This window comes from Mauremys mutica, chromosome 7, assembly GCF_020497125.1.
Source record: "Mauremys mutica isolate MM-2020 ecotype Southern chromosome 7, ASM2049712v1, whole genome shotgun sequence".
NCBI classification, from domain to species: Eukaryota; Metazoa; Chordata; order Testudines; family Geoemydidae; genus Mauremys; species Mauremys mutica.
In genome coordinates, this window is record NC_059078.1 from 45,844,935 (window position 1) to 45,872,826 (window position 27,892).

Below are 27,892 nucleotides of genomic sequence, written 5' to 3' on the forward strand. Positions count from 1 at the left end.
GGAATAAGAGTGGGGAAAACAGGACAGATCAGGAGCTAGGAGAAAGTGAAATGACTCTGCTGGGTGATCCAAGAACCTGCCCAGGACAATGAGTTTGTCCCCAGCTAGTTGGATACTTTCCACTCCCCTCCAACTGCCCACTCTGTTCTTGGGAGCAGGGAGATGACTCAAATAGGTAGAAAGCCTGTTCTGTGAAGTGTTTATAGTCAGTGCCACTCAGCTGAAAGAGCACCACCCAACATCTAGCCAGGCCCTTTACTCACACAATCAAATTGTCCAAAACAGGTTTCCAGCCGCATTGATGGAAGAGGGCAGCTTTGTACAACCCAAGTGTCATTTCACAAACTTTACCTTAAGGAATTAGCAACAGGCCATTATCTTTAAGAACCAGCTATTAAAGAGAGAGGCAACACACACTGAATGAGCAGGTGACACTCCCATCCAGTTTAATTCCCAGAAGGATTCATACACGCTCTTCTCAAAACAGTATCAATGTTGTTCAAGGTCATTCAAACAATGCTTTGCCAATGAGGTGACATCACACAGCATGGACTAGAAAGCCCCAGAAGAACAATCCTGGCCAACAGCTTGTGAGCAATCTACAGGCAACACCTTCCTTGAATTTTGAATCACACTTGTTTGCAACACAGCATCCCTGCCTACAAAGTCAGCTGGTTCCACCAGGTCACAAGCAGAGAAAGTTGACTGAATGGCTACAATTCCTTTGCTCTGCTCTGCACTGAAGTGATTAGGCCAGCCTGTGTGTCTATGCGTGTGCAAAACATGCTCAGCCTTTTCTGCACCCACTTTGCTACCTTTTCATCCTCGCCCTCCCCCGGACGCTGCTCTCTCCCTAAGGAGAGCTACTTACCTGTCCCTCTAAACTCCCTGGTCACACGACCGTCCTCTCTGCAGCCCTTCCTGCCCCCGGGAGCCCCCCATGCCCTTCCAGGTGCAGGCTCTCCCATTTGCCATGGGCTCTATTGCAGGTGTCAGGTGGAGGCGCCGCAGAACACTCCCGCCACCCCCAGGAAAAGGAAGGCGAGGCACCAGTTCACAGGCAGGTGAGGGCTAGAAGTGGGCGTGTCTTGGAGCGGGTGGGCGTGGCCGGCAGGTGAGGGGCCGGCCGCAGGTAGCCGAGGCCGGCATGAATGGCAGCGAGAGGGGAGCGCGCGGTCATGCTCGGCTGAGCCCCGGAGCCGGAGGAAGAGATGGGGCGGCGGCGGCAGAGGTAACGTGTGCGTGGCCCGGCCCCGCTCCTGCCCCGGGGGGGGGCGATGTCCGAGCCCTCCGCAGAGCCCGGCTGGGGCGCGGATCCTTGGCCGGGTCCTTTGTTTGGGGGAGCAGCGACCCCCTGTTCCAAAGCCTTAAACCCCAGAGACTGCAACGGGGGACCCCCGCCAGAACAGACACAAAACGCAGCGAGCCTCAGCTTGGGAGTTTGTGGTAGTGCAATAGCCAGACACTCAGCTGCCAGCCTGAGGGGTGCTCCCTTATTCCCCATTGTCACCACCCCCGCCTCTCCCGGAGCCCTCTGGGCAGGGAGCCCTTTGTTGGGTAGGGGGATGGATCGACCCTGACTCGAGGGGACTGTGTTCCAGGATGGAGGGAGGGTAAGTCCATTGCAACTTGCTGTTGAGCTGGGGCTATATTGGAAACCCTTTAGGTGGCTTCCCCTCAATCCAGCCCGGAATGTCACAGCTAAGGCCCCGATCCAGCGTGTGGAGCCACTGACCTCAATGGGGTTTGGAGGTTGGTCCAAACATGGAGACTCCATAGGTGCAGGAGCTGGGGGTGCTCCTGCACCCCCTGGCTTGAAGTGGTTTCCATTAGATACGGGTTTTACAATTTGGTTCAAAGACTCTCAGCATCCCCACTTTACAAAAGTTCCAGTATCCCTGGCAGTCAGTGACACAGGCCCTGATCCGAACACCTCACACCAAAGTCAACTTTGTGGCAGAAAATCCCTGTGCTGTCTCGCAGCCCCAGGCTAGCCCTGCCCCAGCGAAGAATTGGTGGTGGGGCGTGTTAGCCTTTTTGAAACACCTTCAACAGAAATGGAATCTATTAAAGACCAGCTGGTTCTAGAGGAGAACCTGCTGGAGCTGGGAGAGTTCTCACTGGTACTTACTGCTGGAGGACCTATGGCTGGTCTGGATGGTTACATGAAGCCAAGATACTGATTGCATGTCCAGTCAGTGCTGGCCCATGCAGTTGTTGGGGCAGGCTGCATAGAGATGCAGAAGGCATGTTTTGTCTGTAGGTACAGGACACAGGGGATGGGCAATAAGGCATCACAGGATCTGGTTAGCCACAGCTGGACAGGGCCAAATGGCAGAAGTCAGATCAGGCTCTAGAATGCCCCACAGGTCAGGCACTGCTTTCCAGCTCCCTGGTTTCAATTAAGCTCATTTTAAAGATAAGGGCCAGTTGCAAACTGTGCTCCCAGCCTCATCCCATACACTGGGGGGGCCTGGGCGTCCATGGGGGTTGCCGCAGGTGCTGAGGGCCAGAGTCGTGCTGCAGTTCCTGTGCCCAGTTCAAAACCGATCTGGGTCTCACCACCATGGTTAGGGTAGATTTCATCCAGAAGTGAACAGCTACTGAGACAACTTCTGCCCTCGCGGCTGCTTAGAGTTCAGCAGGGCTGCAGGGGTGGGACTGAGTGCAGAACTTAGCCCACGAGTTCTCTGCAGTTAATGATGGTCCTGGTGCTGTTCTAACTCGGGGCAGTAGCCAAGACGTCATTCTAAATCCATCCACTTCTTGGTCACTCTGCTCTGCTCCCCTTCTCCAGGTGCTTTTAAACCTGGCTCCAAAATCAGGCACCATGAAAAGCAGAGGAGTTTCATCTGATCTTCCAGATGAGGCCCACCCCTAGTAACCTGGCTGGTAAATCACTGGAGTCTTGTACATGGGTGTACTGGTGATTCTGGAGAGCGGTCACTGTGCTCACAACAAGAGGAAGGGGAGTAATACAATGAAGTGTAAGGAAATGTTCCCCTGGAAAAGAACACTCTTCGGAGAAACAAGAAGAGCAATAAATAACCAAACCCCAAGGTGACAGCTACATTCCTTCAGGTTTCAGAGTGGTAGTCGTGTTAGTCTGTATCAGCAAAAGGAATGAGGAGTCCTTGTGGCACCTCAGAGACTAACAAATTTATTTGAGCACAAGCTTTCGTGGGCTGAAACCCACTTCATTGGATGCATGCAGTGGAGAACACAGTAGGAAGATATATACAGAGAAAACATGAAAAAATGGGTGTTGCCATACTAACTATAACGAGAGTGATCACTTAAGGTGGGCTATTATCAGCAGGAGGAAAAGAAAACTTTTGTAGTGATAATCAGGATACAAAAGGTTTTTTTTTTCTCCTGCTGATAACAGCCCACCTTAAGTGATCACTTTTGTTATAGTTAGTATGGCAACATCCATTTTTTTCATGTTCTCTGTGTGTGTATATGTATATATATATATATATATATCTTCCTACTGTATTCTCCACTGCATGCATCTGATGAAGTGGATTTAAACCCACGAAAGCTTATGCTCAAATAAATTTGTTAGGCTCTAAGGTGCCACAAGGACTCCGCATTCCTTTTACGTTCTTTCAGTCACTCAGACCCTAAACCTTTGGAAATGCTTGGGTGCTTTTAAGACCCTGCTGGAATTCTGCCAGAGGCCTGGGTCCCTACAGTTCAAGGGGCAGCCTCGGTGCCTGCTATAAAAGTATCCATGACTGTGTCCAGAGCCCTTCAGCTATTCAGGCCCAGACCAGCCTGTGATCAATTGTCAGAATCTTCCTCTGACAGCCGCCTGTATTCTCTAATCCTGGCCACCAAGCAGGAGTGAGGTGAGCAAGAGGGGATGCTAGATAGAATGAAGCTTTATGAGTGCATCTATTTTGTTTCCCTTGCCAGAGTGTTTGAGGAAGGCTACCTGCAGCCAAAATAGCTTGGGGCAGGTATTTTGCAAGAATGGTCCAGAATATTAAAAATATTAAGTGGAAAAAACCAAAATGCAGTAGGGAGTGGGGTTTTTTCTGGTTAAGGTATTTTACAGTTTTGCATAGGTCCTCTGCACATGGGGTGAAATCCACTTCACCCACACTGAGCCGGAGTAATTGCTCTGGCTTTATAGTTGTTGAAGTGTAGGGAGCTGGGGAAGCGAAAGCCATCCCCTCTCTAACCCAGAGCCAGGTGCGGAGGTCTCATTCTGGAGTTCTATCCGCTGGCTGCTTAATAAGAGTCTTGCATTTTTCAGCAGCCATCCCATGCATGTTTAAAGGCCCATGAGTAGCAGAGTCAGGAACTGAAGCCAGATTTCCTGGGTCCTGATCCAGTCACAGAAGCAGCTACTCTAGCTCAGCACACAGTAGATAAGAATTTTATCACAGATATTTGAGAGATTCAGGCAAATATCATTACCAAAGAAGTCAGGGCTTGTGGCAAAGGGAAAAAAAAATAAAAAAGCAGTAGTGATGAATTTTACATTACAGAGCTAGCATCTACTACAAACATGAAAGCGATTCCTTGCTGAATTTCTGGATAATAAGCATCTGTTTAATTTTGAATTAAAAGGAATCTGATGAATTAGGGTAAAGGATAGGGAAACTGAAAAGGGTACCAGGGTGTCTAAATAAGGTTAAATCTATAAAAAGAAAGAATCAGTGTCAGGGCAGGTGCTACCAAATTTTAGAGGCAGTATTAGAAATGCCAGAGGGTGGAGGTAATAATGGGCCTACATATGTGCAGTGATGGACCGACTCCTATTCTCTGCACACATGATTCAATAGGAGAAGCTAAGTACGGCCATGAGCCTGCATTTGGATCCACTGAAGCCAGCTGGGCTCTGCAGGGGCATAGAGGTCTGCCCACCTGGACCAATTGCAGCCTCAAGGCGTAAAGAAAGAATCAATGCTCCTACACTACTTCAGCCTGAGCTGCGTTTTGGTTTTGAGTCAAAACACTGTGGAGCTTGGCAGATTCAGGGTTAATCCAGGTGAAATGATGATTTGGGCTGAGTTTGGCATTGACCTTTGGGGTTTGTTTAAAGCTGAAACTCAAAAGGAGCCATAGGACCTTGTTGGTAGCACCATGGTTAGAGATGTATGCCAGCAGCATCACACTGTTTAGTTGAGTTTAAGGTGGAAAATAAGAACCTAGCAGCAGGTTTTGTTACTACATCAATTACTACTTTGATTTATTAAAATTTATTAAACTGGGATTGGCTTTTTTTCTTTGGGTCTTTTGTGGAATTTGCTTTAATGTTTCTATATTACTGAGATTTGCATCTAAAGGCTGTGCATGCTGATAAGCATTTTTTAAAAGGCTAGTGTGCATGCTGGAGAGAGAGATAACTTTAAAGGGGCATTTCTGTAGTTTAGGTTTTGAGATTATACCTAGGGAGGCAGAGGAAGCTGAATCTGGTTTGAATTAGATCCATAGGACCAAATTTTGGTCCCTGGCTAGATCCACATTAGAAACTTTTGCCCATATAGTAATGTTGCCAGTGTCTTTTTGTATGACATCACAATGCTGGCAAAAGCCTCAGTGTATAGGCAGTGATAGCAGCTAGAGTGCTTTTGCTGGTATAGCTTATTTCATTCAGGGACTGGTATAAACTGCAGAGGCAAAAGCACTCCTTTCCAGTATAAACTGTACCTACAGTGGGCAGGTTTGCCAGTATAGTTGCAAAACTGTACCTGCAATGCTTTTCTAGTGTAGACTAGACTCAGTTGAACAGGTGTAACTCCAGAATAACTCTGAAGTCAGTGGAACTATTCCTGGTTTAAGGCCCATTGTTTTAACATCTCTTTTAAAATTGCTCAGCAAGCAGTGGCTTTTCCTCTGTGTCTTTTATGGTTGTTTACTTCCTTGTATGTCAAAAGGATCTTGTGAGGCAATCAGAGATGTCAAAACTGTTCTGGTAACAGGGTTCATTACCATGGCTGCCTTTGGCTGGCTGCCTCTGCAGCAGAGCACAAAGCTTGCTGTCATCTAGTATAAATACAACTTCTTATTTCTCAGTGAGACACCAGAAGATTAGAAGTTAGGTGATTGCATATGACATTTTGAATTAGCTCAGATGCAAAACTTGTCAAGGTCTCCCAGCTGTTCCTCTCTGCACAGAACGCTTTGTTGTAGCCTATGCATGATGAGAAATAATTACTCATTCAATATGCACCCCACTGACCAGATTCTAAATCAGTTCTTAACCAACAATTGTAAGTCAAAGGTAGTGCTTATATTTAAGTTGCTACTTAGCTTACCTGCAATGCTTTTCTAGCATAGACTTGACTCAGGGTGACCAGATGTCCTGATTTTATAGAGACAGTCCCGATTTTGGGGTCTTTTTCTTATATAGGTTCCTATTACCCCCCCACCCCCATCCCAATTTTTCACATTTGCTGTCTGGTCACCCTAGACTCAGTTGAACAGGTGTAAATCCAGAATAACTCTGACGTCAGTGGAGCTGGGGGGATGCTTTCAGTACAAACCTGTAACTTGGGGCAGGTTTGCCAAGGTCTCAGGACCTGTCGTGAATGCATGTGGCCTGAGTTGCAGGAGAAGGCTGGCCCATTTGCGGGTCAGCATGAATCTGGGTGGTTTCAATCAAGTTTTGCTTTGTTTGAAAAAAACAAACCAATTTTTTCTGTGCCACTTCTCTGTGCTGGGCTCAGTTTCCAAGGGTCTGACTCACCCCATGTTCTGCAAACACTGGCTTCTGAATTTACTTTAGGGGTGGGGACATAGCTTTGCTCAATGATATGTCATCATGAGATATTACTTTGGCACATGGTAAAGGAAAAATAGGTGGGAACCCTCCTGTAAGTGCCTCTTTGATACTAAACACTTGGACATGCAATAGCCAAAACCATTTAAAAAACATAATGCCCACCTAAGTCAAGCCTGTTTCAAGTCTATTTCTATTGACTTCAGTCAGTATTGGATCAGACCCTCATCTTGTACTATTATGACCACATTGTGGGGAGAGCCTCCCACTTCACAGGGTCCTAGAGCCTGGGCTCCAGCCAAGCCCAGATGTCTATACTGCAACGAAACAGCCCCGCAGCCCGAGTCAGCTGGCATGGGCCAGACGCAGATGACTAATTGCATCTATAAGATACCTTTAGCATCTATAGGATGGAGAATGTCAAGATGTGAATGAACTTGAAAACTTCTCCAATTATAACTATCCCAAACCTCAAAGGTTACTGGAGCTGGAAAAGCTGGATTTAAATCCAACTCAATAAACCAGAGCACAGTGCCATGCACAAAGATCCTTCCACGGCGAAAGGGTTCTTCTAGGAATTGGCATTGACCTGCGATAAATGCCCCTCTTTGCCACAGGGTTAGGTTCAAGAATCTTTCTCTATTGGCTGAGTGGCTATGGGGACTGTGCAGATTTGGCCTGGATCATTAGTCACTGAAAGCAGTTACTATATGGCAGCTGCTAAAAGCCTTTTTGAACTCTTCTCCCCCGCCCCCCCCCCGCAAACACACGTAATCTAGCACTCTCCTAGCTATCACCTCTTAAAAAAAAAAAAACCAATTGCATCTATTACCCTATGCCTGCCCTCTGATAATAAAACCACCAGCACGTCACTGACATATTTAATGGAGGAGTACTAAAGGCCACCCAGACTCCGGAGAAAATAAAAAACAAGCAAACAATAATGATAAGTAAATAAAAAGATTTTAGAGTCTGTTTAACAGCATCGGATGGTCCAGATTTGGCCCACAGACTATTGACTATCTCTGTCCTAAGCCATTCATGCACCTCAAATTGAACACAGAAGTATGTTGGCAGCTAATGGGTAGCACAAAGTCCTGGGAGTTTATACTCATGCCAGCCTACCCAGGTAAGAAGGGATGGCATTTGCCTAAGCTTTCAGGATCCAGCCAAATAAAGCTCATGATCAGAATCCACCCTGGCGGTGACAAAGGCTGAGACCTACATGGGAGAGGATAAAGGCAGGTAAATCTGTTGCTGAATTTAGCTCAGCTCAGCTAGCTGGGCCCAGTTCCCAGCTAACACAGGCTGATTTATGGCTTTGCATCCCTACAATACATTGACTGTTTCCATAGGCAGGCCGCTGACATGAGATTGTGGGTTCATTGGAAACCCAACTTCAAGGGACACCTAGGAGGGGAGCGAATCCTTGAGGCCTGAAATCAAAGGCAATATTCAGACAGAACTGCTGCATTTGTCACCGCGCTTAGCCCCACAGTGCTGCTGGTGAAACCAAGGCACTGTTAGGGGAAGCGACCTGTCAGGTAATGCCACGAGACGATGGCAGAGCTGGGAAGACAACCCAGACGTCCTGACTCTACTTGACATGCCTCTTCTTTGCTGGGTGCTTTCCTTGCTCTGCTGCAGCCTGATCACCTAGCAGATTTTTATGCCTCACTCCTGGCAGAAAGCACTTGGCTACAGTCTCTCTCTGCTATTATGTGAAACTAACTCCCTAGACAGCTGCATTTCCAGACATCTGTTAAGAGATCTCCATTACAAAGGGAATCACCGGCACACAAAGGCAGCAGAATATTGTTGGCTGAAATTGACTGAGGAAATTACTCTCTCCCTCTAGAAATGTTTTGCATAACTGTGCTCTCCAAGATCCAGTAAGTCTCCATCCCTCCCCAGTCCTGGGGAGACAAGAGAACCACAACTGGACAGGAAGTTCTCCTTCCTGTAGCCACATCTCCCACCCCCAGCCCTGTGGGGGGGGGGGTCCACTCCCATGGAAGCGCATTGCCATTCACACTCCTACATATTTATTATCTGGCCCATCACTAGGAGCCCGAAGATTGCTTTCTAGTGAAGTACAAAGCAGTTGCAGGAGGATTCAAAAGTTGAGAGGCAGATCAGTCGCCCCATCCCCAAAGTCATGAGTGATTTAAAAACCAGATTCCAGGTTCTTTTTATTTGTCTTCTGCTTTCTCATCCTACATCTACGGCACTGGAACTGTGCTGCTTCCTACAGCAGCCACAGGGTTTTCCCATTCACTGTAGTTAACTCACCTCTCCAGGAGGCGGTCGCTAAATCAGTTTCAAAGTGATCAAAATGAACGTTCACTTTCCCAAGCCATCGTTTTATGCGGAGTTCTGGTGGACCAGCCGGGCCTTGTAGCAACTAGGCTAATGGGACCTGTGCCCTGGGGCCATGGCCAATTGGGGGGGCCTGGAAAAATGGATGCACCCCAACCCACTCCACTTCACCCATTACTCCTCCCAGGGAGCAGGGTTGGGGCACGGAGGCTTGCCTTGTTCCGCTCGCCCGGCGTGCCTGCCAGGGAGCAGGGCAAGCCCCCAGGCCCCGACCCCACCCCTGGGCAGGAGCACCAAGGGGGTGCAGAGGGGACTGCAGGTGGAAGGGGTGAGGAGGGGGCTCCCACTTGCTCTGGCCCAGGGCCCCATAAACCTATAATCCACCTCTGTTTGTAGCCTTCCAGTACATCAAGTGCACCTAGACTCAAACCTCCGAAAGCCAGGAAATAGAGTTGTAGGAGGCTGGCCTGGACTGTAACTGGGGTCTAGAGCAATCTGTGGGTTAAAATCAGCTCCTCACTGGGGAGCTGAATCTGAGGATACCCTTGCCCAAATGACTGCAAGTTTGCCCGTTAGGGCACAGCAGTCTCCAAGGTGATCTTACGATAGATGTGAATTACAGAGCCTTTAGAAAATTAAAAGATACTCACATGTGGGGGACTGAGTAATGAGAACCCCTTGGTCTAATGACCCCAAATTTTCACCACAAACACTACCCCAGCCCCAGCTGTGGCATACCAGTTTTCAAGACAATCTTCCTCTGTATGTGGATTTTACAGCACTTTTATTTTTAAAGCGTTCTTTATTTAATTTAATGGGGGGGAGGGGTTTGCATCTTGGGAACCCTTTGACTAAAGGACTTCAGCTTGCACCCCTAATCCTATCCCTTACCCCAGCATGACACATCAATGTTACATGGGGCAGTAGCATACCCCAGTTAAAATGGAAATTTGGGTGTAACCTTAACAGGGGTGAAAAATTCTCCAGCAATCCAGTCTTTTGGGTCAAAGTATATTTAAGGTTTAGTGTAGCTTGTGCACTGCTTGATTTTTCTATGGCCGTTTGCGGGGGAGGGGGGGGCTGTGTCTCATTTGCTGTTTGCTAAGACTGCTTGAAAAAGGGCCATACAACTAACAGAAAATACAGTACTTTGAAGAGTGAAATTGATAGATGTGAACACTTGCATCAAAGGGCATGCCTACCCTGTAGCACCCCCTTCTGGCCAGCACGGTTCTGCCAAGGCTGGCCTCACTTTCCCCTTCACTCAGGGCCCCTTACAAAGGCCAAACAGTCCAGATATTCAGAACATTCCCCTGCTGGTATCCACTTGATTAAGTCCTGCACAGTCTTGCAAAATAAATCTCAAACTTACCAAGTCTTCATCCCAGTCTCAGCTGGTCCCAGCCCCTCCTCCCTGAGGGTCTATCTTCCTCCCAACACCACTTGCCTGGAGCACGGCCTTCTCCATAGGCTTTCCCCCTTGGTGTCTTTCTTCTACTGCCTCAGGGCCCTGCAGGAATCTTCTTACTCCCCACAGTGCCTCCCCCTTTAAAAGACTCAGGTGCCATCCCTTAAGCCTAGTAGGGCAGCAGGTAATAAGCCCAGGTGCACTAGTGTAGCAATGGGCTACCAAGGATTTCATCTCTAGGCCACGTTTCAAATCCAGCCCAGTTCTGTAGCAACTGACGGTTGTTACCAGCCTGCTGTGCTTCAAGGGCCTCTCTGAAATCCCTCAATAGCGAGGAGAGTTAATGGACTGGCACAAATAAAATAGGCCAGTGCTGAGGTGTTAGCACTCCAGTCCACTAGACCCACACACCAACTCCCTGCAGCATAAAGGGACGGAGTGGGCAGGAGCTCATTAGCAGGGTGTGTGAATGAACATGTATCGTCAATGGGCAAGCCAGGAGCATGTGAGCCCCAGCCACGCACAGAGTCATTCACAAAGAACCAGCTTAGCTGTTATCCCCTGGCTTGAAGGGATCTGCACACTCTGGAGACAATGCAGAGAAAAGCCCCAGATTCCCTAGCTCAGCTTTAAATGAGCTCATATGCTTTGTTCTGACAGTGCCTGGTTCTACGCTGAAAAGGGACTGTGTCCAAACAGCACCGTCTTACTGAAATACCAGCTCCCCATGTGAGCCTGGAGTCAGCTCCACCAGTGTCAGCAGAGACAGAAATGCGATGTCACTGCTTTTCGTTCCTGTTAGTGGGGCTGGCTGGCTCATCGTTAGAAATAAACTTGGAAACAGAGCCCATTTGATCTGGGGTCCCTGGGAGCCGATATCCAGGGACCCAGGCCAATCAGAATCACTTATCACGGTCAAGCCAGACTATTTGAAACCCCCTTACCATCTAGAATGTGTCCAAAACCTGCCAAGCACCTAGAGCAGGAGTGGCCAACCTGTGGCTCCAGAGCCACATGCGGCTCTTCAGAAGTTAATATGCGGCTCCTTGTATAGACACTGACTCTGGGTCTGGAGCGACAGGTGCCAACTTTCCAATGTGCCAGGGGGTGCTCACTGCTCAACCCCTGGCTCTGCCACAGGCCCTGCCCCCACTCCACCCCTTCCCATCCCCTCCCCTGAGCCTGCCATGCCCTCGCTCCTCCCCCCCATCCCCAGCTTTCTGCATGCCACAAAACAGCTGATCGGGAGGTGCCAGAGGGGCTGCCAGTGGGTGGGAGGGGCTGGGAGTGGGGCGGGGGAGCTGATGGGGGGCTGCCGACGTATTACTGTGGCTCTTTGGCAATGTACATTGGTAAATTCTGGCTCCATCTCAGGCTCAGGTTGGCCACCCCTGACCTAGAGTGTATAGACTGAGCATTGGTTCCCTCTGTTTTTTAACCTATCGAGACTCTTGCGTACCAACCTATTCTCAGTCCCAGGCATGCGAGTGGGAGGGTCTCTTCCAACAGGCCACTTTCCGGGGAGAGCAGGGGAAAGGTGGGCATGAAGAGACAGCGCTGCCCTCCCCGTCTGCCAACCAGGGGCTGAATGAGTTGATCGTAGTGGAGTCTCTATGCAACTGAATGAACACACACACCACAGTCAAACATGAGGATAGCCCGGAGGAGGTACTCATAAACACAGCTGTTCTAGCAAGCACACAGACATGGATTGTACCACTTCAAAGGCAGGGGTGGGCAGCCACAGGTAGACCCCCTCCCCTGCAGTTCTGATGGTCTTAGCATCACCTACTTAGTGGCTCTCAGTGCAAAACTCATCTGCAAATGCATCTGAAAGTGGTGCAGGCGAGAGGCACTGAGCTACCTTGGGCAGCCTGGGAGCTGGGAAATCAGTGCAAGCCAGAGTGGACCCACCCTCGGAGCTGGGTTAGCAGGTGCCTTGATATTCCAGGTCTCAGCCTTTTTAAAAAAAAATAAAAAAAATTGAAGGACAGCACATTAAAGTGGTCAGGGCACTGCTGGGAGGAAAAAGGGGGCGAAGGGACAAGCTCACGGCCATGGCTGCAAAACCCCTCTGGTAGGTGAATCCATCTCTCTCTCTTTCTTTCTCTCCATTCATTTTCCTGCTGGGTTATTTTATTACATTGTTTTTCTTCAAAGGCAAGAGAGCGAAGGCTGTGCTTGAAACCTTCAGGATTCACCTGTCGGAGCTCGCACAGCAGCAGCAGTTCTCTTCCAGCTCCTGGACCAAGAGCAGCTGAGAATAAGATGGGAGAGGAATATTACCCCATCCATCAGCTGGGGGCGGGGGAGGGTGAGAAAGAGGTGCAAGTTTTGCAATGACCCAGGATGTTTCTGAGAGACTCTCTCTCTTTCTCATATATACACTCATCCGGCAGGTAGAGGCAATTTCTACACCGCTACTGCACTCTGTACAAGTGCGGTGCAGAGTACGTGAGTTTAAGAGCCAGGAGAAATTGGAAATAAGATATACAGTGTAGCGAGAAGGGGCTGGGGAAATTAGCTGCATAGATCAGTGGTGGAGTAAGCAGTGATCTAGAGTGCAAAGGGGGAGCCAGGGAGATTACCAGCCTCTCCTCTAAACTGTCTCTTTCTCTTCCCTGGTTGTGAACATGCCATAACTTCCTAGACTAGGCAATGCATTTTCCCTTCCTCTATAGATTTTCCCCCCCTCCCAGTGCGGTTTCCATTATCATTTGCTAAATATACGATGACACTCTGGCCATAGCTTCCTGACCTATGTATGACTTCCTCCCCCATAGGAATTGCAGATACATTTCTGGCTACAAACAGCTTTTTATTGATCCCCAAAGTGAGGGCATAGCAAAAAATCAGGGACAACTGTTTTTTAAAAAATTATTACTAGATGTGCAAATAATGTTGTTTTCTTGCAACATTTAAGCAACTTATCCTTAAACATTTGTCTTCTGGGGACCAGATTCTGATCTGATTCCCATTTTATACCGATGTAACTCTATTAACTTCTGTGCCCTTTCTCCTGATTCACACCAGGTTTTAAATAAGCTCAGATTCTGGTCCTGAATATCTTTCATGGACACCAGAAATATTTAATGTTGATTTTTTTTTTAAACCAGGAAAATCATACATCCCTCTAAACTTGAGCAATTATTGTTAAAACAACAGCTCTGTAGTTTTGTTTTTTCATACAATAATCTAATTAGCACATAGCAATTTTTCTTTTGAATCATTTTTCTTCTTTCCACCATATATGGAAGAAGCTGGGGAATAGGTGTACAGTAAAGGGCAGGAAAGGAAAGGAGTGAAATAAGAATGAAAGAGAAATAATTTTAAAAGGGATGAGATATTTGTTTGTTTCCTTTGTACACTTGCATGGAACAAAATTCTGCGGAGTAGTGCAGGACCTGGCTGTTCCAGCTGGTGTGTAGAGCATGTGTAGTATTCAAATCTGTGTTCTTCCCTGGGAAAAACTTCTAAAGAAGCTCATCCAGAGGACGGATGTGGTGGTGAAAAGCACAGAGGTTGTTAGTGGATAATGGTATTCCAGAGTTTTTGTGCAGCTGTCCCCTTAAAAACCATACACCAATGGCCCCAAACACTTCAGCTGCCGCTGCTGTTAGGTTGAGGTTGAAGCTATTCCTGTAAGAGATGTGCATGGAGCGATGGCAGAGGAGCTAGGGGATTTCCCACTGGAAAATGGGAGAGTTCTGAGGGTCATTTTGTGCATTTGTAATATAATCCCAGGCAAAAATCTTCATTATGCCTGGCCTTTAGGGGGAAAGAATCTGTCCCTGCATCCAAAATGCCGTTTAGAGAACACTGTTCTCTTCTCAAACTCACATGTGTGAGATGAGCGCCTTGAGAATCCAAGAGAAGAGCTTGCTTTACGTTCCAAAGTACAGGCCTGCAGTCACCCAAACAACCCTAACTCTGCTCCCCCAGAAGCACCATGCTAATAACAAAAACACCCACAAAGAGACAGCAGTATCCATCCATCACATAGGTCCATCTCATTCGTGACCCCCAAAGTACTGATATCTTAATGAGCCCATGTGATCGATGGGTGAGGTTGGATCACACCAACCCCCTACTATGGCCAGAGGTGTCTGGCCATGGACACTTTACAAAGTGATAGTGATGCCTAGATAAGCATGCATCAAAGTGATGGGTGTATATAATACAGATGTTCTGGAATGTACGGATATGTCTTAACCAGGTGTTGCCCTTCAACCCCACCTCCTGACACAAAAAAACTCACCTGAGTTTAATGGTGCTTTCAACCCTGACTAGCTGGCACAGCTGGGGTATGGGTTAGAGCCTGGGTTCCTTTTCCACTTGGGCTGGTAATCCGCCAGCATTGCAACGACGAAGCAGGCTAAATTACCTGAGTGCTGATCGTCCTCCAAAATTTCCCCCATGTACCCAGAAGGACAGACAAGTTCTCCCACAATTCACTGGGGAAGACTCATGCAGTTCAGTTTTCTGCAGCACACAGAACCCTGGGGGTGTATCCCAGAAGACCTAGCAGCGCACAGAGGGGAGTGGGGACCAGTGAGTGGAGCTGTGTCAGGAATTTTTTTATAAAAAGAAATTGTGTCAAAAAATGCAAATTCATCAAAACTGAAACTTCCCACAGGATCATGTTTTCAATGATTTATTTGATATCGGAAGGCAGATTGGGGAATGTCAAAATAGCCCATTTCAACATTTTTGGAAGGAAACATTCTGACTTTGGGTTCAAAATGACTTACCTTTTGAACTTTTAGTTAAATTTTAGTTATATTTTTAACTGAAACAAAACATTTCAAAGTTATCAAAATGAAACATTTTAAAAGACCCAAACCAACATTTTTCTGTTCAGGCACATTTTCAAGACTTTGACTTCCCGTCCCAGTTCAGGAGGGGAATATTTTTCAAATTCTTGTCGGTCAGGAAAACCATTTCCCACCCAGCTCTATCAGTGAGAGCATAATATACAGAACACAATAATTCAGGTTCAACTTTGTAGTGTGGCTGCTCACACCTGGGCTAGGCTAACTTAGGTGCTCAGTCTACCTGGGGGCCAGACACCTAGGCTAACTCTGCAGTGAAGACACCTGTCACAGCTGGGTCGTGTGCAGCCAGACCTAGTGGTCAGAGCTGGAGTCCACAGTCATGAGACAGGAGTCGAGAGTCTGCTGATTCAGGCTACCAGCAGGTCAGAAGTAGAAGACAAACGAGATCAGCACCACAAGTCGGTAACCAGAGTCGGGCTGGGGTGGGATGTCAGGAAGTCAAGCTCGGGGAGCAGGAGCAGGGAGGACACTAGCTGTTCAGACAGATTCCTGTTCCTGCTTCTGGCTTAAGTAGGGCCAGCAGGCCAATCAGCTGCTCTGGGACTCTGCCAATAGGATCTCAGGGTGGAGCCTCAGACTCGGGTTGATGGGTCCTAAGTAAGCAGTTATTAGCAGGCTGCCAAGTGGAGGGATGGAGCAGGGCTGATCCTGCAGACCAAGGTTTGAGGCCCAGGGTTTATGACAACACACTATGTGATAGTGCCAAAATAATTGCTACCTCCCCCTCAAAACCAGTCCAAAGCATTTCTCCTACACAAAGGACATTGGCTTAAATCCAGTCTGATGATTGTACATTGAGAGAGACAATGAGACACAAAGCCATTGGAAAAAATGTTCTGAACGGTGAAATCTGTAGCCTCAGCATCTCAAAAATGCCTTTTCTGAGTTTTGTACCAACCTTTCCAGACATAGTCTCCCTCAGGATGAATTGTGGTATGTAAAATTTCAGGTGGTTTGGATTGTTTTAAAGGCAGTTTGTTCATATTAAATTGGACTTATAGCTGGGAAGGAAGGAAGAGAAAGGAAGAAGAGAAAACCAGATATGAGTCACGTCACTTAATGCACTACTGAAAGGGCTCAGACACTTTGGCAATGAGGGGATGTTAAGGAATAGAATAGAATCTCTCCAAAAAATACAGCTTTGCTGTAGCAACCTTCCATTTGAGCATCTCTACCTATCAAAGGTGAGGATCTAAATCTTTTATAACTGATTTGGGATCCTCTGGCATATTCCAAAACCCCTGGTCTAGCACCACCTGTCACTGAGGCAGGCAAAGCCAAGGAGAAAGATCTTTGCCTCTTTTGAGGGGTACGTGAAGCCTTCCCAGACTGCTTGGGTTGCTGCTGGTAGCCATGCCTGGAAGCTAGTTGCTGAAATTGCTCCTTGTGGCCTTCCTTTGAGGAGATGATTGAACCTCCTTTAACGCTGTAGTTCTTGGGGTCTTTAACTTCTCTAAGATCTCGTCTGTCTTAGCACCAAAGATGGCAGTTCCTTCCAGAGGCAAATCCAGTATTTTTTCTTGAACCTCTGTGAAAAGATCTGAACTCCTGAGCCACAGATTTCACCACAGATTGAAGGACGCTTCAGATTTAAAGGGCATGCAGGTGAGTCTTAGCCTGTATCCCCCCATGTGAGGCCAGATAACCATTCCTGTGGGAGTGTATGTCTCCTCTTTGTACCCTCTGCCCACTTTGTACCCTCTCCTGCACTTCTCAGGGAGGAAGGCTCTGTGCCACCCCCTCATCCCCTGTCGAATCCCCCTGGCATTACAGTTACTGCTCCTGGAGCTCCTGCCCCAGGCGCAGCTGAGAGCAGCTTTTCCTCCTTGACTGCTGCTCATTCCACTCCTGGGCAGGTGTTTAGAAGCAGTGAGTGTGTGGCTGAGGGTGCTGAGCTTCCTGTCTTGCTTCTGGCTTTGCTGAGCATTGAGGTTGCTCTGGGGACACCCAGCACCTCACAGAATCAGGCCTTTCACTTTACGGTAGAATAAGACAAGAAAGAACAGGGCCCTGACTATTGGTATCCTGCACCTCAGAGCACTAATGGGCACAGAGCAGTTCATTCTCCCCAGCTAACCTACATTTCCACAAAGCTTTCCTAAGGGGGGGCGGGCTGGAGAGGGGGGGAAGAAGGTGGTTGCCATGGTTACTTTGCTATCATTAACTCCACCAGGAACCTGCCAGGGGTTCTGGGTCTCATCTGCAGGAGTCGCCGCTGCTCCATTACAGTTCGCATGCTGTTATTAAGCAGCAAAGGGGTCGTGCCTGCTGACACAGTGGCAGGAACCTCGGGCTGCTCACGGAGTAGTGAGGCTGCTCAAGAGCCATGGGCCTGTCACATGCAGCCATGGCCAAAGTGTCGGGCTGCCAGTCCCCCTCTCCTGCAGGACAAAGTAATCTTGGGCAGGGTCACACAGGCAGACTGTGCCTGGAATAAACCGATGGCTCTTTGATGTCCTGCACATGCAGCTAGGAATCCCGGTCCAGGGAAAAACAGGAGAGTCCTTCCAACTTTTGCACAAGCATTACCCGGGCAAGGCAAAGTCTCTCTGCTGATGCGGGCACTGAGCATGTGGCTTGAGGATGCTGGCTCAGACTCTCCTATGTTTACATGTATTCACTACACGAGTCTATTTCAGGGAGAGCTGGTAGCTCTGGGGATTAGCAGATAACTGGCTTATAGAATCTTTCACCTCTAGGGTGCTAGTTCGAATACAAGCCAACAGTGACTGCCAGTCACCACCAGCTGATGTCTGTTTGTTGGCATGGGCAAAATGAATTCAGTGACCTCAGGACAGATCCCAGCGGATAAGTGTCCCCATCATAGGGCCCACCAGGCCAGGTGGCCCTAACTGCCCTGTGTTGGGCTGGTTCATGCCACCTTTGTGAATCCCAGGGGCCAGCAAGGAGGAACTTTCACATTTGTAAACTCTGACAACTGCCATCCACAGCAGCTGGAGCTCAGAACCCCCCCACCCCAACTTCACCCCCTCCCAGTCCCTGCAGCTCATCTTCTTCTGCCTCACTGTTCTATGCAGAACACTGCGCCTGCACCACTGCCTTCTATCTTTGCTGCTCCACTGCACTGTTAGCTTCTTCCCAAGGCATTTTGATAGCTTTCAATTCTGCGTCTATTGGGTGTTTCCATGTTATCCTTGGTCTAGTCACCTCTTGATCGGGGGGTTGTAGTCCAATGCCTGTCTAGGTATGTCGTTCTGCTCTTTCCTCCATGTATGTCCTAACCGTCTCCATTTTCAGTCTGGAATTTCCTGCCTATCTGTTTGTTTCCTCCTCCTCTGGAGTGATTTTTTCTGACCAGCTGATGCTGAGATTTGTCTACAGAATCTTGTTTTGGAAAAGCTGGAGTTTAGATAGTAAGAGCTTACTAGGTTTCTTGAATACACGTACGTTATATGGGCCCCACACCACCCATGCAAGGGGAATTCCCAGCCCAGAACTGGGGGGGTCAGAATCTCCTTGCTCCCCAGCTGTTTTATTCTAATTAAGGCAGCTGCTCACTCTGTTCTCCCTGAGCCAATTGTCTCTGCTGCTCTGCTGAGTAAATCCTGCCTCATGGGAGCCAGGCAGGTTCCTCCTCAGTTCAGCTAATTGCCCTCACAACTGCAAAGTGTATTAAACCTGTCCTCCATTGCCTCTCTCTCGGAGAGCAACCTTTAGGACAGTTTCTCCCTCCTGCCCCCTAACCACCCTCCCTGCAGAGATAATCTTAGGGAAGGCTCACAGGAAAAGGCAGGAAGGGAGCAGCCCCGGGTGCATTGGCACACGGAGGTCCCAAGGACCAACACTGGGGGAATGGGGGAGAGCTGATGGATGACATATTAAAATAAAAGGCTACCTCTAGTAGAATCTGAACTTGCTACCCCCGCAGAACAAGGCAGAGGCTTCCACCACCAGGCTGCGCAATCTGTGCTAACAAGGCTGAAATTAGATACAGGTGAGCTCAGATTTTCTTCTCTAAGGGCTTGCTCCCAAAAGGCCTTCTCCTCTACCATCGACTGGGGTGAGAGCTGAGAACTCTCAGAGCCTGCCGGAGGGGCTCTTGGCACCTTACATACAGGGGGTGGAGGTTTGTAAAGAACACAGATGAATGGGGTTTGCAAAGTTCATTGTGAATCATCCCAGCGGGACCCACCCCATTAACCCTTTTGCTTTACAGGGCTGGTGTGCCCCTGTGTCTGGTGAGCTAATCAGAGCCTTGGTGGTACAGGGCTATGCTCAGCAAGCACCTGAACGCTGGTGGGGTGGCAGGCACCTGCACTCTGGTCAGTGGGTGGTTTGGTCTAGTAGAGCAGCAGGGCCTTAATGTCTTGGGGGCAGGCGAGGCAGAAACAGCCTAGTACAGGGGTAGGCAACATATTGCACATGTGCCAAAGGCAGCACATGAGCTGATTTCAGTGGCACTCACACTGCCCGGGTCCTGGTCACCGGTCCGGGGGACGCTGCATTTTAATTTAATTGTAAATGAAGCTTCTTAAACATTTTTAAAACCTTATTTACTTTACATACAACAATAATTTAGTTATATATTATAGACTTACAGAAAGAGACCGTCTAAAAATGTTACAATGTATTACTGCACCCAAAACCTTAAATTAGAGTGAATAAATGAAGACTCAGCACCCCACTAAGGTTGCTGACCCCTGGCTTAGCACTTAGCAGCCTGCATGAATTGCACTGCAAGCTGATCAATGACCCCAGCACCAGAAGAAGAGCATCCCTTGCTCATCCATGCACATCTAAATTGAATTGCTCTGCAAATTAGCTTACTTAGGAGGGCAGCCTGTGGCACAGAGGCAATTTGCAAACATAACGGTTCTTCTGGGAGCCCTTTTTCCACTCCAGGCCCAGGAGAACGCCAATGCTTTAGATTAGACAGATGCTTTGCCACTAGCCCCCAGTGCTGGCTCTGGGACCCGCTCCCACCCCCGTGAAGAGAAACGACACCCAGAAACGTGAGAGCCAACCCAGAGCAGGGTTGTATTGTGCTTTTGATAACACTGTCCCCATTTGCAGGGCTTTACAAGCACTCAAGAGATGTAGCCTTTGCCTTGGGATGCTGACGCTAAATCAGAGTGAAAGATTAGGGTCAGGCATGGGCGCAGCTGGCATCAGAGAGGAGACGGAGGTGGTGAGGCAAAGGGAGGGGGTGTGCCTCAAGAGGGAGAGATGGGGCAGGTAGGGTACCAGATGGGGAGCAAGGTAATAAAGGCGGAAGGGCCCATGGGAATTCGTCACCTAAATGCCTATGGGGATCTAGGCCAAGGTCCATTTGTGGAAGGAGGAGCTAAAGGGAGCACTGCAGAAGGGGGCTGGGGAGGGGACAGAGGGTGGAAAGCAGAGATGTAAGGGTCATGTATTCGTACAGCTCCTCAAAGGGGAGGAAGAGCAGCAGAAGCAGATGACTGCGAGAGCTGGGATGGCGTCCCCCATCCGCCCATGAGCTAATGTGCTGTCATTAGCTAAGTGCCTGGTGGTGGGGAGGAAAGAAGACCTGGCTGGAGGGAGGGATGGTTTGCTGAAGTATAGATTGCCTGGCCTTCTCTTCCCTGGCTGGGCCCAGCCCAGAGTGAGCTGTCGGATTCCTGCCCACGTTCCTGGACTGACTGACACTCTCTTCCACCCTTCTTACAGCAGAGTGGAGCAAACTGCAGTGAGGCCCAGCTCGGGCAGGCTCCTGGCATGGAGCTCACTGGCCTTCAGGCTATACAGGTGCCCCCTGCACCGCACCGTCTTGCTGCTTCTGCTCCTGTGCCCCGAGCTGCCCAGAGGTCATAACCTGAAGCCATCCTTGCCCCCCATTGTGACAGACCAGCCCTTTCTGGTGGCCTGGAATGCGCCAACGGCTCGGTGCTGGACTTCCTATGAGGTGCCCCTCAGTGTGGCCTCCTTCAGCCTCCTGGCGAACGCGCAGGAAGACTTCACAGGCGGGAACATCACCATCTTCTACTACGATCAGCTGGGTCTGTACCCCTACTACCTGAACAAAACCACGCCGCCTGTAGCCATCAACGGCGGCTGCCCCCAGAACACCAGCCTGCTGGACCACCTGGACAAGATGGCCAGCGACATCGCCACCGCCATGCCCTCTGCCTCCTTCGCTGGCCTGTCTGTGATCGATTGGGAGAACTGGAGGCCCCAGTGGATCCGAAACTGGGACAAGAAAAACGTCTACCGGACCATGTCCACCCGGCTGGTGAGGCAAAGGAACCCACGCTGGTCCGATGAGCAGGTGGAGCTGGAGGCTAAGTGGGAGTTCGAGACAGCTGCGGCCAGGTTCATGGCAGAGACCCTCAAGCTGGCGCAGTTGCTGCGCCCTGGCGGCTGGTGGGGCTACTACCTCTTCCCCGAATGCTACAACTACCATTACTGGGATGACTTTGAGAACTTCACTGGGGGCTGCCCCCAGGTGGAGGTGCAGCGCAACAACAAGCTGCTGTGGCTGTGGGAGCAGAGCAAGGCACTCTACCCCTCCATCTACATGGAGGAGGTGCTGAGAGCCTCCCCGCAGGGCAAGAAGTTTGTGCAGGCCAAGCTAAGCGAAGCTCTGCGCGTGGCTCAGCTGCCCTCCGTCAACCACTCCTTGCCTGTCTTTGCGTATGCCCGGCCCTTCTACAGCTACACCCTGAAGGAGCTAACCCAGGTGAGATACTGCCCCTCCTCCTCCCCACTCTCTGGGCATAGCAACCGCTGGGACTAGTCAACAGTGGGGATTGAACGCAGGACCTTCAGCCCTGACAGCGCTGGGAGCTGGGAAGGAGCAGGTGACTCTGCTTTGTGCATCAGGCAGGCCTGAGAGGGTGGGAGGGGGACCGTCAGGCATTTAATTCCGTATGAACAGTTTAGCTTCATGTGATGAGGTTTCCCCCCAGCCATTCCACTGTCCCCATCGGAGCTGATCCCACATTAAATGCCAGCCATTGTCCACAATAGGGTCAGGAATCCTTTTTAAATTCTGCTATCCCACTAATGACTAACTCCCAGTCCTGGTTTGGGCATGAATCCCTACTCTACCCCAACTAGCAAACACCACTTGCTAGCAGGATTCCAGCCATCCCATGAGCCTGGCCTAAGCCTTTGCATAACTGAACTAACAAAGGCAAATCCTTCCCTCCCAAGGAGCAGGATTCCTCGCTGCTCCTTTTATCTCATGCTTCACAGCAGCTCATCTGCACAGCGCGAGGGATCAGTGTGAAGCCGGCAGGATTGGGGGTAACCACTGCTCTGCCCATTAGCACCTGACAGTGCAGAAGCCCCAGCTGCTGCCTAAATAAGGGCTAGTCTACACACTGGCACCACTAAAGAGCTCAATGAGGGGTGTAGCTCCCAGCGCTGGGGCACGGTTTACACTGGCGCTTTACAGCACTGCAATTTGCTGTGGTGACAGGGGAGGGAGAGAGGGGTTTCACACCCCTGAGCAAGAAAGTTGCAGCGCTGTTAATTGCCAGTATAGACAAGCTCTTAGTTTCTTTGCTTGCACTGGAGAAATTCCCCAGAAATTCCCATGGTTCAGCTGGTGGCTGGGGCTGTTTCTACCACCTTTTGCTTAGCTTTGCTTTTCTGCATGTTTAACTCGAATAGTGTTAAAAGTGATTCTAGACTTGTTTACACTGCAGCTTTGCCACAAGTTCAGGTGAGCATCGGTGAAAATGTTTGATTAAATACAGTAGCCTCTGTGTAGACCCAGCCTGTCCATCTAGGGTTCTCCATTCGCTCCCCCACAGTCCCTGTTCATTTGCTGTCTCACATACACTGCAGACGGTCAGTCCTTCAGAGCTGAGGTGTGGGGAAGGAGTATAAAGATGGATGGTCAAAGCGGGGCAGTTAACATAAAATCCCTTGCTCCGCCAGCCATCACCCCACTCTTCCACCAAGCCCCATTTGCTGTTTGATGCCTTTAAGCACTGTTAGATTAATGTTAACTTTTATGCATCTCTGCGCTGCTGGCATCTGGCTGGGACCAAGAGTGGAAAAGCCAAACCAGGCTTTCCAGGGCTCACAAGATTTCCAGCTGAATCTTGCAAGCCCCATGCGTTGGACAAACAGCTATCTGCATGGAAGCGCTGAATGGTTCAAGGTATTGCTATTTACAACCAGCCAAAAGAACATGCTCAGGGGGATTAGGAGGTTACTGGTTCAAATCTGGTGCAGATAGGGACCGACCGAAAGTTGTTTCTAGTTTCCCCCCTCAGCCCAGGCCTTAGTCACCACCTCTGAGTCAATGCTAGGCGCCTATTACCCTACGCTCCATTTCCCAGCACTTTGCCCGGACCCTTGCTCAGCCCCGTCCTGTTTTCATGGTGCGGTGGGGGCTCTATATAGAATACAGCCGGATGTGCCACCGGTGCCGTTCTACACCGTACAGCAGCCCAGTCCCATGGCAGCACCATTAGTAACCCCCGTTCTTCAGGGGCTCCTGGTACTGGGTCATAAAAACTCACTCTGGGCTGCAACCTGATGTATTAAGTTTGAAGGAGCCCTTCTGCCTTTCCCTCCCCTGAGGGCCTAAAGTGGTTTGGACTCACACTCAGAACTCTGAAAGGGAAGAGGCCTAGCTGCTATCCTGCTCTCGAGGGGGCTATCACAACCCCAGGGAGGGCTTGCTCTGAGCACCTGCCAGGCAGCAACCCCACTACACAGGCTGTCGCTGCTGTTCAGCAGCATAACAGGGAAAGGAACTGAGTCATCTGGATGCTCATGGGCCTGGCTTTACCGGACTCTCTCAGCTGCCCAGCCAGCTTTTCTGTGCTTGGCGTTCTCACTGCGCTGCTGGTTTCTCTTATTACAGACAGACCTTGTGCACACGATCGGGCAGGCAGCAGCCATGGGGGCTCACGGCATCGTTCTCTGGGGAGGTGTGGAATATTCTCGCAACCGGGTAATAAAGACTACTGGTGGAGTTACCACTGGTTGTTCGCGTGAGTGGGGGGGGGGTGGAGGGAACAGGGGGTATGCATGAACACCTGCATCTGGGATTGGGGCCCTTTACTTACTCCCCCAAGTGAACACCCCTGAGCTCCTCCCTGCCTTAGCAGCAAGGGGCTGGATGCACCTCCCTCCGAGCACCGCTGTTACATACAGCTGAGCTGGCCCTAGAGGTGCTTGGAGGGGACACAGGACAGATCCAGCTCCCAGCAGTGGCAGCAAACTGGCCAAGGACTGAGAAGGCTGTTGAAAGTGTGCTCCCTGCACCAATGATCCCTACACTTAAGGGCTGAGGTGGGGCCCAGCAGCTGCCAGCTAAATGCCAGTTGTTGCTAGAGAGCAGGTGACATTTTTTCACTAGAGCATGGACTGAGACCTGCCAGCTCATCACAGGGGCAAGCAAACAGCTCTCAGAGGTTAACTGCAGCCTAGTACGCTGGCCTGGAATTGGAGCAGACAGCATGCCATGAAGGGAGCCACAACCCATTAATTAAAAAGGAAAGCTGATGTTCTACTTAAGGCACTGAACTAGGCCTCAGGAGAGCTGGCTTCAATTTCCTGTCACCCTGAATTTGATCCCAACCAAAATACACCTCTACCTCGATATATTGCTATCCTTAGGAGCCAAAAAAATCTTACCACATTATAGGTGAAACTGTTATATTGAACTTGCTTTGATCCACTGGAGTGTGCAGCCCCACCCCCCAGAGCACTGCTTTACCACGTTATATCCAAATTTGTGTTAGATCGGGTGGTGTTATACTGAGGTAGCGGTGTACTGGAACAGCTGATAAGGGACTCAAAGAATTTAAAGGAGGGTAATATAACCACTGCCAAGCAACATGGTTTATAGAAAATGGCTCTTGTCATACTAACTGGATATTAACTTGATACTGTATTACAAGTTTAGCTGATAGAGTTGATGTTCTATACTTAGACTTCTGTGAGGTATTTGACATGGTACCACCTAGTATTTTGATTAAGAAATCAGAATGATGCCAAATCAGCATGGCACATGTTACATGGATTAAAAGCTGGGTGGCTGCTGATTCCCAAGTTCCAAAATGTAATTATCATCAAGCATGTATGTTTGTAGTGAGGTCCTGCAGAGAGTGGTTCTTGGCCCTACACCATTTAATATTTTTATCAATGACCTGGAAGAAAACAAAATAATTGATGAAAGGGTTAGGAATAGGAGGTTATATTACCTTTCTATTTGGCAATGAAGTAATTTCAGTGGGACAGCTACTGGAATCCTGTGCCCAGTTCTAGTCTCCTGAATTCAAGCCAGATGTTGATGAATTGGGGAGGGTTTAGAGAAGAGCTGCAAGAATGATTGCAGGAGTGGAAAATATGCCTTATAGTGACTGAGCTCCTGGACTCTGTCTATTGACCTCATCACAGAGAAGGTTAAGGAGTGACTTGATCACAGTCTATAAGTACCTACATGGGCAACAGAAATTTGATAATAGAGGGTTCTTCAACATAGCAGACAAAGTGATAAGATCCAGTGGCTGAAAATTGATGCCAGACAAATTCACACTAGAAATAAGGCACTATTTTTTAATAGGAGGGTAATTAAACATATCAAAGGTTGTGGTGGATTCTCCAGCACTGGAAGTTTTAAAGTCAAGCCGGGATGCTTTTTCTAAAAGATCTGGTCTAGTTCAGTCATAGCTTTTGGACTTGAAACAAGAATTAATTCAGGGAAGTCCTAGGGCCTATGTTACATGGGTGGTCAGACCAGCTGATCTCAATGGTCCCTTTTGGCCTTGGAATCTAGAATAGCACAGCCTGGCTGCGGTGAGTAACTGCTTTAATTTTCCTTCTCCAGCCCAACTGTGTAAAGATCCAGAAATACCTGACTGGCACCTTAGGCCCTTACATCATCAACGTGACCACGGCAACCAAACTCTGCAGCCAGTTTGTCTGCAACAACCATGGCCGCTGCCTTCGCAGGAAGATGGATTTGGACAGCTACCTGCACCTGGATGCGAGCTCCTTCCAGATCCGAGTGGACAAAGCCGCCCATGGACCGCACGTGTCCGTGAAAGGAGCCCTCACCACGCAGCAGAGGGACAGGATGAGACAGGAGTTCACATGTCACTGCTACCAGGGCTGGAGGGGGGAACACTGCCATTCCCGGGGTCACAGCAACCAGCTCTGGGCATGGGACTTGTGCATCCCCATGGTGGTGATGTCTGCAATGTGGACGTGGGGCATGTGACCCACTTTTGCAACCAATTATTTTCAATGTGAATTTGTGAAGCCTGTGATGTGACGTGAACCCTGGAAAGAGGAAAACCAGCAGCAGGTTCTGTGCGTTGGCAAGAGATCTGGAAAGTTTCCAGACATTTGTGAATGCCACCAGCTCCCATGACCCCCAATACCTGACCCCTCCCTCCCCAACAGGGGTCACGCAGTGTGGGTTTTCCCCAGCTTTCTTTGCAATATTTGTAGGGTGCTATTACATTCCTCACTTAGTTCAGTGACTTTCGACAGCACAGAAGCAGCTTTAAAAATATGTATGGTGCAAATCTTCCTGAATCACAGCCAGACAAAGGACAGTTTTCTATTGCTCCTTTTTAAAATATCATATTGGTCAGGATTAGTTGTTTACAATAGTTACCAATGGCCACACTCTTGCCTCTTCAAGAACCAGAAACATTTAAAGTCCTTCCTATTTATATGCAGAGTGGATTTATCCTACTCAGATTGTTTTTAGGTGCCTTCCCAATGTGACCGGTGCTATTTTAACTCCTGGATGTGTGTATGGTGCTGCATTCCCTCTCTTTGTTAAGAGTCTGGGTTGATTATTTTTAATTAAATATTTTCCATGTGAATACCATGTTTGTGGTGTATAGGCCTGGCCCCTGGCTGCTCCACCTAGCCTGGAAGTGCAAGCTGCCCAGGAATGATTTCCAGCCTAACTTGGAGCAATCCCCTTGGAGATGGGCAGGGAAGCTGCTAACTGAAGAGGACTCCTGTCCACTAGGAACTGCCCTGAGACTAGGAAGGCGACTTTCCAAGGGCAGTCAGCCACCCAACTCCCTTTGAATTTCAAGGGAACTTGGGCATTTACCTCCCTTAGGCACCTTTGAACAGCCGAGCCTAAACTCTCTTCCCACAAGGTACCTCCCAACTAGCAAAGGCTGAGGTGATTTGAGTCGTATGAATTCTTTACTCACCTAACCAGGAGATTGCCTCTGACTCTATTCTAGGCAGTCCAGCATCAGAAGATGCTTAGGCCATGTCTACACTACTAAGTTCTATAGGCGTAACTACATCAGTTGGGGGTATGAAAAGACTACTCCCCCCAGCTGACATAGCTATGTCGGCAAACCCCTCAGCCTGGACACAGCTACGCCAGCAGAGAAGAGAGCTGCTGCTGTCATAGCTAATGTCATTTGGAGAGGCGGTGTTCCAACACTGGCAGAAACCCCTCTTCTCTTACCATCCATTACATCCACACTAGGGGCTCCCTCAGTATAGCTAGGCCAGTAAAGCATTTACAGCATAGACAAGGCCTCAGTTGCTCCTCTCCCCTCCCCTCAACCCACAAACAGCACTTCCAGACTGAGAATGCAAGACTTCCTTTCCCTTTGCAGACTGCCCCGGAGCTATCACCCCCACGGAGAGACAATGAAAACA

At 49.1% G+C, this 27,892-nt stretch overlaps 1 protein-coding gene across 2 annotated transcripts; it reads left to right on the forward strand.

The window, feature by feature from the left end:
* The first annotated feature begins 1,146 nt into the window (after positions 1-1,146).
* LOC123374216 (hyaluronidase-4-like) lies at positions 1,147-26,991 on the forward strand. 2 transcript variants are annotated; one of them, XM_045023909.1, is made up of 4 exons: positions 1,147-1,231; positions 20,951-21,959; positions 24,105-24,194; positions 26,076-26,991. In XM_045023909.1, the coding sequence occupies exons 1-4, from the start codon at positions 1,212-1,214 to the stop codon at positions 26,466-26,468; spliced, it is 1,512 nt and encodes a 503-aa protein (XP_044879844.1). In that variant the 5' UTR covers positions 1,147-1,211; the 3' UTR covers positions 26,469-26,991. The 2 variants fall into 2 exon arrangements, with proteins under 2 accessions (XP_044879844.1, XP_044879845.1); XM_045023910.1 differs by lacking the exon at positions 1,147-1,231 and adding an exon at positions 12,498-12,540.
* Positions 26,992-27,892: the final 901 nt, after the last annotated feature.